This window comes from Larus michahellis, chromosome 14, assembly GCF_964199755.1.
Source record: "Larus michahellis chromosome 14, bLarMic1.1, whole genome shotgun sequence".
NCBI classification, from domain to species: Eukaryota; Metazoa; Chordata; class Aves; order Charadriiformes; family Laridae; genus Larus; species Larus michahellis.
This window is the reverse complement of record NC_133909.1, coordinates 6,470,155-6,482,353: the sequence shown is the minus strand read 5'-3', so window position 1 is coordinate 6,482,353 and position 12,199 is coordinate 6,470,155. Positions and strand designations below refer to the sequence as shown.

Here is a 12,199-nt window from a genome sequence, read left to right as displayed (position 1 = left end):
GTGACCTGCCCTCCCTACCATCTGCCCCCCCCCAAGTCACATATCTCAGTGACCCCTGCCCACCCCAGTACCACCCACCCCACTGTCCCCACCTGTATCACCCTCCTCCCACCCTCACCCCCAGCCCCACCAGCTGGGTGACACCCAGCAGCAACCTCACCCCGGGGACCCCCAGCCCAGGGACACAGGGACCCCCCCGGGCTGGCTCAGAGCACGGCCCCTCTGTCCCCGTAATCCCCCCCAGCCGCTGGCGTGTCCCCTGGGAGAAGGCCAAGCCCCCCTGCCTTTTCCCAACAGGTCACCTGGTGCAGGGAGAAGGGGACGGAGCAGCCACCAGCACATGGGCTGAGCCCCTCCTGCACAGCACTGGAGGGGGGAGGCAGGTTAAAAGCCCCCCCGCCTCAGTGCGCGCTTCCATCTTCTCCATCCTGCCTTCCCAGCTCTGCTCCACACCAGGAGCAGCTGCATTTGCCGGGCGCAGCCTCTGGAGGCAGGGAGCTGCCTGTCTGCTCAGGTGCACCCCAACGCACCCCCAGGTTCCCCCAGTTCCCCAGCGTTAAGCTACTGGGAAGCACTCGGCACCTTCACATTTTCCCCTTGGAGATGAAGGTGAAGGATGGACCCTTTGACCGCTCGCTCAAAAGCCCGGGTGATTAATTAGTCCTGCAGTGCAAGTTAGTGGAGCATCACATGATTTTCATTTGAGTTGATAACCCGAGTGCTATAAATATCAAATGGGAGATGTGCAGAGAGGAGGACCAGCCGCCCCGATGTCCTAGGCCACTCAGCGGTGACGAACAAAGGCTGTCCCCGGGGCTCCCGGCTTCGTGCCCTCCCTGCAGAGGGACACAGGCGTCTCCCTGCCCGTTTGCATTCTAACCTGCACAGCCCCAAGGGTGGCTAAGAAAAGCCAGAAAGAGCAGCCACCACCATGGCAAGCCCAGGGACAGCTTTGTGCCCCATTTGTCAGCCTGCTGCCGTCACACCGGGACCCGCAGCCCCCGCAGTGACACCGCGTCTGAACCGCTGGATGTCACACCCGGGCTGGGTGCCAACGGGAGCATTGGATGAAGAAGAGCCGAGGGCGACATCAAACACCGGCAGCCGGCTCCGTCGGTGCTGGAGCTCATCCCCGAGCCCCGAGACCCCAGGAGCTGATCCCCGCTCGCCCCAACACACATTTTGGGGACCCCGTTCTGCGCATCTGTCATTAAAACACCAAGCCCAGCATTGCCGAGCTGCCGGTGCGGCCCCGCTCCCCTGCCTCACTCCAGCCAGCGACGGCAGCGAGAAACGCGAGCCTGGCAGAGGGAGCCAGCACATTTCATTACCGGCACACAACAGACTGCAGGGTTTTAGTGCAGATAATAATTCAAAGTTATCCCCGTGCAGATCCATAACCCAGTAGTCATTACACGCAGAGCTGCTGCGTGCATGCACGGCTTGTGGGCTTTTTTGCTTTTTTTTTTTTTGTTTTTTTTTTTTTCCCCAGCCATTGCTGCAGCGGAGGATTTTGTAGGACAGTGCCGCAGTGGAGCGCGGGAGCCCAGGCAGGAGCTGGGTGACGATACGGCTTCGAGGGCACGTTCCCTCCCAGGCCTGCCCAGCCGCATCCACGCCAGACCCCAGCACAGGACAAACCCCAGAGAGGCTGGACCGGCAGGGCCGCAGGGAGGAGGAATCCAATGCATGGAGAAAAAGCAACACTTAACCCCAAACCCACACCTGCTGCTGGGCAAGATGCACGTCTGAGGCACTCGTGCCGCCCGGCCGTGGGATTTGCTGCGTGTGTTTGGCAGGGAAAGGGGACGCTGCTCCTGCCTCTGTGTGCTGAGAGGGAAACTGAGGCACGGGAAGGTGCAGTGGTTTGCTCAAAGGTTAAACAGGAGAGCAAGCGGCTCTTCCACAGCAGCTCTGTATACCCAGTATGCCCAGTCCACTCCCAGTTCCTCCAGCAGTCCCTGGCACCCGCTGCAGAGCCAAGAACCCACCCCTGGGCTGGCTCTTGCCCCAGCTCTCCCACATCCTTTTTCCCTTATCTTTCCCCAAATGGTGCCCCAGTTCTCCCCACCCAGCCCTACCCAGAGGCTGCCTCAGCCCTGCAGGGTGGCAATGGCTGGGGAGGGGATGGGCCCTTCATTAGTGGGTGCTGAGCCCTAACAAGGGCTGCCGCATCATTAGCGCTCCCCAGGCTGGTTCCTGGAGCGGCTCCTGGCCGGGAAGGTGGAGTGAGGTGCTGGGACCCCACACCTTGCCTGGAGCGCTGACCCCACAGCCCCTGCGGGTCCCAGCGGGGTGGCAAGGCAGCATTCCTGATGGGAGGATGGAGGAGCACCTCAGGCAGGATCAGGCCAGGGAGGGTCGATGGCAAACCCTGCCCCGGCTGCAAATCCTGCCCCAAAAAGGGGCTTTTCCACCAGCTGGTTGGCGCGGTGGGAAAAGCCGAGGTGTTTGCAGCACTCTTGCGGTTCCCCATGGAGTTTCATTTCGAAGGACTGAAGGTCCTGCCTTGCTCTTCCAAACGTCACAAACGTTGTGTTTTATCACGGCCTCAGACGCCCGCTGCCTGCGTGAGCCCCACTGGCGTGTGAGCGAGAGCTCAAAGCAGCGTTTCCCTGGGTTTTACTGGCAGGCACTACCCGAGGCCGGTTGCTCACAGCTTTGCTAACTCAGCTGGAAGCCGCCTGTGCTCACACCCGGGTGTTTCTGGCAACAAGGAGCTCCCAAGTGTTCCCCAGGGCTGGTGTAAAGGGACTGTACGCAGGAGGCAGACGGGTCTGGGGACCTGGCTTCACCTGGAATCGCTCCCTTCACACCTCCACCTGCCTTAGGGCCGGTTTTGCCCCAGGAGGACGGAGCTGCCAAGATCTCAGCTGGGCAAGCAGAAGCCTCCGTACCCATCGCTGCATCCCGGTGAGGGGGATCCCCCCTGAACACCCCAGCGTGACACCCAGCCTGCGGAAACCACGCACTGGGACCACCTTGCGCTGGGGGCTGAGCCGGCTGGCCAGACCCCCACTGCCACGGGGCCATCGGGACTTTGCCGAAGTCCCACGCAGGCCCTCGCACACCGGCTGCTGGGGGCAACCAGCCACAGACCCCGCTTCCGAAGCCTCCATCCCTCCCCCTCTTTACTGCCTCTCCCTCAGCCACCTCGTCACCATCACCACATTCAAACCTCTGATGGCTCTCGTCAGCTCGGTCTATTTTCGCACCATCCATTTGTGAAGTCCCTGGTTTATTTGGTTGGGTTTTAAACGCCGCTTTTTTCCTTTTTGATTGAACGCTTCCAGGCGTGCGTTGCACTTGTCCCCAAACCCGGTGGGGACACACTCATCGGGGGGGGAGCTTGCCCTTGCTGGTTGTGGCTGAAGCTCATTGTCACCAGGATTTTAAATACTATATTACAGAATAAAACAACCCAAAAAGCCAAACCTGGGAGCTCCGGCTGAGCCCCTGGGTCCCTCCTGCCGAGGCTTCCTATGGAGCAGGGAGGGGGGACAGGGGTGAACTCAGGCCGGCTCCCTCCTCTTGCCCCACGGCCTCAAGCTGGGGTCCCTGCCTGGGGGAGAAAGTGAAGGGGGGGGCAGCAGTTAGAGCCCTGCCGGGGCGGGGGGGTAAGGGGGGAGACCCCCCCTGGAGCGGCCCCCCCAGCCCCGGGGCCCGCAGGGTGGCAGAGCCCCGCCCGGGGAGCGGGGGGAGCCCCCGCCCGCGCCTCTCAATGAACCTCCTCAATGAACGTGACGTCACCAGCACCTCCCGCAAAAAAAACCCCCAAAACTCGCCGCGCAGCCAATCAGCGGCCGAGCCGCCTTCCCAGGGGCCCGACGACCAATAAGAGAGCGGCCTGCAGCCAAAACACAGGCGGTGGCCAATGGGAGCGCGGCGGGGCGGGGCGGAGCGGCCGGGCAGCTGGAAGATTCGAACCGAACGCCCGTCGGGGCGGGCGGCGCGGCGGCGGCCAATCAGGGCGCGGGGGCGGGGCTTCCCTCTGTGTGTGTCTCTGTGTGCGTGTGCGTGTGTGCGTGCGTGCGCGCGCGGCACCCCCCGCCCGTGCCCCCCCCCCCCCCCGCCCCCCCCACCGCCCCCCCGGTGTCGGCGCGGTGCGGGGCGGCGGGCAGCGATCGGCGGGGATCCCCCCCCCCCGCCCCGCCCCGCCAACCCCCCCTCCCCGCCATGTCGGTGAACATGGAGGAGCTGCGGCACCAGGTGATGATCAACCAGTTCGTGCTGGCGGCCGGGTGCGCCGCCGACCAGGCCAAGCAGCTGCTGCAGGCGGCCCACTGGCAGTTCGAGGTACGCAACCGCCCCCCCACCACCACCCCCCCGCCAAAAATCGGGACCCCCACCCTTCAAACCGGGAGCCCCCACCACCCCCCGGCCCGCAGAACCACGGGGCGGAAGGGGGGGGGGGGGGGGGGGAAGGCCGGCCCGGCCGCGGCCCACCGACACGCGTGGCCCGGCCGCTGTGTCCCCCCCCCCCCCCTCCCCCCTCCCGCCAGCACCCACGCGGGAATGGGTGGGGGGAACCAGCTCTGAGCCCCCCTCCCCCGGTCTATTTATACCGGGCCGTAACCCGAGCTGCGGCCCGGCGCCGGGGGGGGTGCCCTCCACATACACACCCCGAGCGGGGGGGCCGTGGGTGGGTGGCGGCGGCGGCGTGTAAACAAGGCGGGGGGGGTGGGCTGTACCCCCCGCCACGGGGGCGTGGGAGCGATCCCGAGTGGGTCGGGTGAAGGGCAGCACTAGGCCCCCCCTGCCCTGAGCCTGGCGGGTGGGGGGGGGCGCCCGTAGGGGGGGGTCCCGCGGCGGGTGGAGGGGGGACGAGCAGGGGGCTGTGGGGTGAGTGTGTGTGTGTGGGGGGGTGTTTTCCTTCCCCCTTTGTCTGGGGTGGGCTGACAGCTTGTCCCCACAGACGGCCCTGAGCGCCTTCTTCCAGGAGACCAACATCCCCAGCAGCCACCATCCCCCCCAGATGGTAAGTGGGACCCGCACCCCCACTCCCCACCCCCCCGCACCCCTACACCCCCCCGCAATCCCCTTCCCACCCCCCCACAATCCCCCAACCCCCCCCCTCACACCCCTCCCAGCACCTACCAACCACCCCAAACCCCCCACCTACACCCACCACCCAGCTCAGGACCCCCCCAGATCTCCCCCCCAGGGGGTCCGCAGCCTGTTGTGTGTGTGTGTCCCCCCCCCTCTCCGGGGGTGGCGGGGCTGTCAGCTCCCCTGCCAGCCATATTGCTCTGCGCCCGGAGGAACACGCAGCCGGCGAATGTAAACACGAGCTAAAATGTCTGCCAGGAAATAGTTTGTCTCTGCGAGCATCGCGCTGCAAGTTGGGCTCCCCGGGACGGGGCCGGGGGGGGGGAGCACAGGGACCCTCACCGCTCCCCCCTTCCCCCAGACTCCACTTGACCTTGGCCGAGGGCACGTCCCCTTGGCCGAGGGGAGGAAGTTATTCCCCTCCGGGGTGGTTTTTGGTGTGTTTTTTGGGGTTTTTTTTTTCCTCTCTCTCTTTTTTTTTTTTTTTTTTTTTTTTCCTGGTGAGGAACTAAACGGTGCCGCGCGCCGGGGAAGGAGTGGATCTGGGCTAAGCCGTTTTCCTTATTTTATTTTTTTTTTTCCCCTCTTTTTCTCCTGCCGTCAGGAAACCTCCAGCCGGCCTGGCATTGCCGGCAGCAAGCGCTTTCTCTCTCGGAGAAAGTCATTTTGCCGGCCGGCTCCCACTTAAACCCCTTTTCTGTCAATTCCTCCTCCTCCCCCTGCTCGTTTCCTGCCCGCCCCGTGGAGGGTGGTCTGGGGGAAAACCCTCTTTCCCCGGGGCTGGGGAGAAGGGTCGGAAGAGCCAGCGGGAGCTGCCGGCCGCGTTCAGGCCTTGCCGTGTTTTCACCCCAAAAGCCTCGTCGGGGCGATGCCCGCTGGGTGGCTGCGATGGGGGGCAGGCAGGACGCACGTCCCACCGATGGCACGGTGGCCATCCCATCGCCCAGCGGAGGGTCGGGGGCTGGATGGCTCCTCTCCCCCCTCCCCGCGGTGTATTCCCAACACCGTGTGCTCCACGTGGTGACAAAATACCTTTTACCCTCTCACCAAATATTCCCACCTCGCATTTTTGGCATTTTTTGGTTGCTATTTCCCCCCTCGCCCCCCCCTCCCCCCCACCCCAGCATCCTGATTTCTGCAGCTTAAAATGCCCCGCGCGGCTCGGGGCGAGGGGTTTTTACGGTGGCGGTTTCTATTTCTTTTTCAAGCAGCGGAGAACAAAGCTGCGAGCGCAGCGTGGGGCGGTTTGTCGCCTTCGCCCCCGCCGAGGGGAGGGTTCCCCGTGCCCGGTGAAACCCCCCCCAGGGGGTCCGGGCCACGGGGAAGGGACTCACCGGAGCTGTTTGGTGTCTCGGTTGCTGGCATCAACCCTCCGACAGCCAAGCAGCTCCTGCACAAAAACGTGTCAGAGGAGGAAGGCAGTAATTACACCACAATTTTCATATTTCTCTTTTAAATTTTTTTTTTCTTTAATTAATCCAGCAAACTCTACCCCAGAAGCTGGGAGCCACGTCCCCCCCCCCCACTCCAGCATCGTGTCCAACCTCAGTCCAGGGCTGGCGGTTGGCACGTGTGTGTGTGTCTGTGTGTGGCCACGTTGTTGTTTGTTTTTTTCAAAACACAGTCAGTGAAGCTTTCTTGGGTTTCTTAGTTTTTGCAACAAGTATCTTTTCAGATACTGCCAAACTTATAGGCTGTTTTTTTTTTGGGGGGGGGAGGGAAAGCTGGTTTACCATCACTTTGGGGAGAGCTCTGTCTTCGAAGGGGTCTGGCCATGGAGGGGGAGAGGGGGGAGCACCTGCAGCGCGCCCAGCTGCTCCTCTGATGCCGGTGGTCACCAAGGATGGCTGGGACAGGGATGAGGAGGAGCCCGCAAGAGGGATTCAGGGCTTTGCGTGTGCTGGGGCTGCCGAACCAGGGGCAAATCCCAGGATAAGCCCCAGGAAGGGGGAGAACGCAGCAGACATTCCCCCTCAGCAGCGTCTCCCCCATTCCCCATCGCTGAAGGCAGCAGGTGCTGCCCTGGCCCCTCGGCACTGCTCGGCTGTGCCCCGGCCTCCAACGGGAGCCGCAGCTCCATAAAGGCAACAGAGATTCGGGGCAGATTTAATCCAGAGGGGTGAAGCCCCCTCCATGCAGGCACCTCTTCCGTGCCTGTGCATCCCCCTGCCCACACACCCCGTACCCCTTTCCTGTGCACGTACCCAGTTTTGCTCGACAGGTCCAGCAGTAGGAAAGGTGACCCCCTGCAAGACCGTCTCACCCTGGGGACCAGGCTGGATGGGTCAAACCCAGCCCTGGCTGGGCTGGAGACCCTCCCCATGCAGCCCCCACACCTTTGGGGGACCCCAGTGCCAGCCGGACCTGGGTTCCAAGTATCCCCTGGGGCTGGGGGTCCCAGGTGTGGGGTGCAGTCAGGATCCACGGTGACGGGTCCAGCTCTTGCAGGCAGCTTGGGACCCCCGAAAGCATCCATGACGGATCTGACGCCCACCTTCTCCTCTCCCCCGCAGATGTGCACCCCCAGCAACACGCCGGCCACGCCGCCCAACTTCCCGGACGCTCTGGCCATGTTCTCCAAGCTGCGGACCTCCGAGAGCCTGCAGAGCAGCAACAGCCCCATCACCTCCATGGCCTGCTCCCCCCCGGGCAGCTTCAGTCCCTTCTGGGCTTCCTCGCCCCCCAGCCACCAGCCCGCCTGGCTGCCCCCCTCCTCGCCCACCGCCCACGGCCTCCACCACCACCTGCACCACCCGCAGCCTGCTTGGCCCCCCGCCCCCCCGCCTGCTGCCCCCCCACAGAAAGCCATGGCCACCATGGATGGCCAGAGATAAGACTGGGTTGGTGGAGGGGGGGGTGGGGTGGGGGAGAACAAGGAGGGGGGGGGGCCGGGCCAGGGCGTTGGGAGCGGGGGCTCCCCCAGAAACGCACTGGAATAATTTTCTAGGTTTTATTATTATTTTTACAGGGGGGGGTGGATACACTGCTGGGGAGGGCACCGGCCCATGAGAGCCTCTAGCTGGTCTTTTCTCCCCCCATTTTATTTTTTTTTTTTTTTTAAATATATAACTATAATATATAAATATATCTAATGTATATAAATCCAGAGAGAAGGAAGCAGCAGCACAGAGGCGCTGCCAGGTGGGGGGGATTTTCCCCCTATGTGTCCCCCCTACCCCCACCCCCCACCACCCCTGCAGCAGAGCAGGAGAAGGAAGTGGGGGGGGGGGGGGGGGGAATGAAAAATAAATGGATGGAGGCAGCTGTTGGCACCCTGGATCATGGCCACGGAGCTGCAGGTGCCCCCCCCCAGCTCGATTTCCTGGACACTTGTGGCAGCTCCCAGAGCAAGGCGCGCCTCTCCTCTGCCTTCCGAAATTCAGCTTCTTGCACAGAGCCCCCGGACCCCCCCCCTCACCCCGTCCTCCCTCTGCACCTCTCCAGGGCTGGGGGGGGTGGGGGAAAGGGGGCTGTGATTTGTCAAGGTGATGCCCGGCCTGTCCCTGTGACCACCATTTATGGCCCTTTCCCGGGGAGGGGGGTGGGGGGAAAGCTGGGTTTTTGGGTTTTTTTTTTTTTTTTTTTTAGTTTTCAAATCAATCTTGCTTAAAAAAAAAAACAAACAACAAAAAAAAGAAAAAAAAAAACAACAAAAAACAGGTTGAAGGTTTTTTATTAAATAATAACGAATTAAATAATAATAATGAATTGAATAATTAAAAAAAAATAATCACTTTTTTCACACCAGCTGTCCATCCCCAGCCGCCCGGGTGCTGGATCTGTCCCACGGGACCCCGGTGCCTGGCAGAGGTGGCCGTTGGACCAGCCTGGCTTGTGCGGTGCTGCTTTGGGCTACCCGGGGCTGGGGTGGCCCCACGGCAGCCTCCAGGTCAGGCAGGAGGGACCAGCGGGACCAAGGGGGAGACATGGGTGGGGGAAAAGCTGTCACCCCACGGGTGCCCTGCCATCCCCGTTATCCCCATCACACCCATGGGATCCTCTCCCCCAGCCTGCCCCGGCTGTACCTTCCTTTTGCGCGAGCCCAGGCAGCTGCTCGCCCAGTTGGTCCCTGCGGATGCGGCCGTCCTTCCCCAGCAGATCCGTCACGTTGCACTGGGAAGCAGAGAGCAGGCTGGCTGAGCCACAGGGCCAAATTCAGCATGCCCAGGACACACTCCTGCACGCAGCTCACCCTGGGGAAACTGAGGCACGGACCTCCCTAGACGTTGAGCATCACCCTCCCAGCCTCAGCTGCCCCTGCCTTTTTCCTACCTTCATCATCCCTACCTTGGGGATGGCCGGTCCCTGTATCCCATGTAGAGGACACCAGGAGGCAGGAGCTGGGCTGTTCCAGGTGTAGAGCTTAATTTCGGCAATTTTTTTTCCACAGGAGGCGTCTGAACCCCCTAAGCCCAAAGTCATGCTGAGATCAGACACAACTCATCACATGTGGCTTCAGCACCCTTGTGACAGAGACTTGGGCCAGATGGTGCAGCTTGGCGGGGGGGGGGAAGGGGCTGTAAAACCCCACAGTGGTGGAGCAAGAACAGCCGACCCTCCGCAGCACATCTCTGCCCCCCCCACCCTGCCCAGGCCCCCCCACACCCCGCCCAGGCCCCCCCACACCCCTCCACCCCCACGAGGGGAAAAGCTCTCCCCTGCTGGGGCCAGGCCACCCTGCACCCCAGGGGGCAGGGAAGGGTCCCCGTGTCCCCTACCCGTGGCTCTCCTGCTGGTTGTGCTCCGGCTTGAGGCTGTTGGGGGCAGGCAGGGGCAGCAGGGACAGGGTGGCCACGGTGTGCCTGGGGAGGGCAAGAGCCATGAATGAGTGACAGAGGACAAACAACCTACTCTGGCTCAGGGCAGCGCCCTGAAACCCATGGGCTTGTAGCCCATGGCACCCTCCTGCCCCCCAGAGGGAGCTGGGCAGGGCTGCGGGGGGGGGCTTGGCAGGGTCGCACCCCCCCAGCAGACACCCAAACCCCTGTGCCCAGCCCAGCAGGGCACCACCAGCACCCATCTCCCCCCACGGTGCCAGGTGCTACTCAGGGCCAGGCACCCCCACGTCCAGAGGCCAGTCACAGGACAGGTTGCAGACATGGGTCAGCAGCAGGCTGGAGTGGGGAGGAGAGGGCTGGGTGGGCTCCTGGGGGGGGACACTGCCCTGCCCGCACACAGGCAGCAGCAAGGTGCTGGGCACTTGGCTGTGGCGAGTTACAGCGTTTGCAGAGGGAACCGTGGGGTTTGGAGCCTGGTTTAACCCCACCACGGTCCCAACCCACTGGCTGGTTACAGAATAAGGGGGGGTACGATGGGGTAGAGCGGCTGCTTGGGGGCTCCCACCTGGGAAAAAGCTCCACCTTGTATTAGACACCAGAGAATCTGCAGAGGGGAGCGCCCAAACCCCACCACTGCTCCCACGGGCACCCACAGCACCCCAGTCCCATGGGAACTGGGGACACTGGCAAGGACAAAAGAAGGGGTTTCTTGTACCTCTTGCTGGGGTGGGATGCTCCCTGCCTGGGAGCTAACGCTGGGCCTGGGGAATGCAAGATTCCCATGGATTTTAGGCTGAGCTTTGTCACAGCTGCCCCAAGGACCAGGACATGCTCACCTTGGCCCCAGTGGCACCTCCGAAACCCGGCAGCTGCCCATGGCAGGCCGAGACGTGGGCCAAAGGGCGCAGGCGCCCACGCCTGCTATCTGAACCGGCCCTTGCACCGGTTTCATCACTTCGTCAGCGCTAATTACATCCCAGCGCCTTGCCAGGAGGGCAGGTCACAACCCAGCTCCGTGGCGCCGCATGTCGCACCCCTGCCCGGGGGGGACAAACTGCCATCCCTGGCCCTCGCCACAGAAAGCCTTTGCACCCACACCCCAGTTTCAGGTGGGGAGGGCTCCATCCCGCAGGTGTCCCCTCCTTGTGCCTCCGCTAATGTCGGGAAGCTGCTGCTGGAGAGAGAAGGCACAGCTGCTTCACCAGCATCCACAGGGTTCGCTGGCTAAATTGGTCCCGTGCCAGGGTACCATGTGGGCACCGTCCAGGATAGCCAGAGGGACTGGGGTGAGCACTGTCCCCAAAGCCACCACTGTCCCCATCGCACTCACTCCTTAATCCCAGCCGCACCATCAGCCTCTTCCTGGAGCTGCCCCAGGATCCTCTTGCTCTGCTCCTGCAGGAAAGCCCCCAGCTCCAGGCGGTCCAGCTGTGGATGGGTGCACGCCCTCAGCCAGCCGCCCCGGGATGGGACATCGTTGTCCCCAGGGGGTACGGCTGGGAGGGGGGACCTCCGAGGGGAGGGATCCTGCCTTGGTCTGCTGCCTTGGGAGGATGAGATGGGATGGATGCAGCCAACAAGCCCAGGTGCTGTGGAGGCTCCATGGCCTCGTCCAGCCAGGGGATGTGGCTGGGAACCCCACCAGGACCACCCCACCGAGCTGGTGGGCGGTGGGAGCGCTCCCCCCAGACCTCACCTGCATCGGCTGTCTTGGTCACCAACTGCGTCAGCGTGGCCTTGGTCCTCTCCAGCTCCTTCAGCTCCATCACCTCCTGCTCCATCTCCTGCAGCATGGACCTGGCCAGCGAGACAGGGGCACGCGCAGGCTTAGCCCCTGGCTTTCCAAGGGCATCCTCATTGCCTGATCTGGGAGTGGCGGTGGTGGCAGAGTCAGGGCACTCAGCCCCTGTCTCGTCCCAGCACAGGGGCCTTTCAGCTGCCCCTCTCCCTGCCCAAACCCCCCTGGCATCCCTGCAGCCCCCTCAGGGACTGCCACCAGCTCACTTTCTCCTTCTCAGCCTGCAGCTCGCTGGCCAGGCCCTGCAGGGAGGACGCCCGACCCCAGATGGTGATGCTCTCCTCATCTGGAGGGACACGGTCCAAGGGGACATGCTGGCAGTGAGGAAGTCTCATCCTTGGGGCCAGGCTCTGAGCATGATGAGCCCCCACCCCAGCGTATCCCCACACCAAGCACCCCCCTCAGGGCTGCCCACCTCCCTCTGGAAAGAGCAAATAGAGCTTCTCCAGCTCCACGTTGTCCAACTTAGTGGCTTCCAGCTGGGCTACCTGCTCCTTCAGGTGGCCAAGCTGCCCGATCTGGCAGAGAGACTCCACTGTCCCCACACAGTGGCCAGCAGCACTACTGGAGCATG

At 63.1% G+C, this 12,199-nt stretch overlaps 1 protein-coding gene across 1 annotated transcript; it reads left to right on the top strand.

Annotated features, from left to right (window-relative positions):
- The first annotated feature begins 4,078 nt into the window (after positions 1-4,078).
- Positions 4,079-8,803, top strand: UBALD2 (UBA like domain containing 2). Its single transcript, XM_074607208.1, has 3 exons — positions 4,079-4,296; positions 4,916-4,978; positions 7,563-8,803. The coding sequence occupies exons 1-3, from the start codon at positions 4,177-4,179 to the stop codon at positions 7,881-7,883; spliced, it is 504 nt and encodes a 167-aa protein (XP_074463309.1). The 5' UTR covers positions 4,079-4,176; the 3' UTR covers positions 7,884-8,803.
- The last annotated feature ends 3,396 nt before the right edge of the window (positions 8,804-12,199 follow it).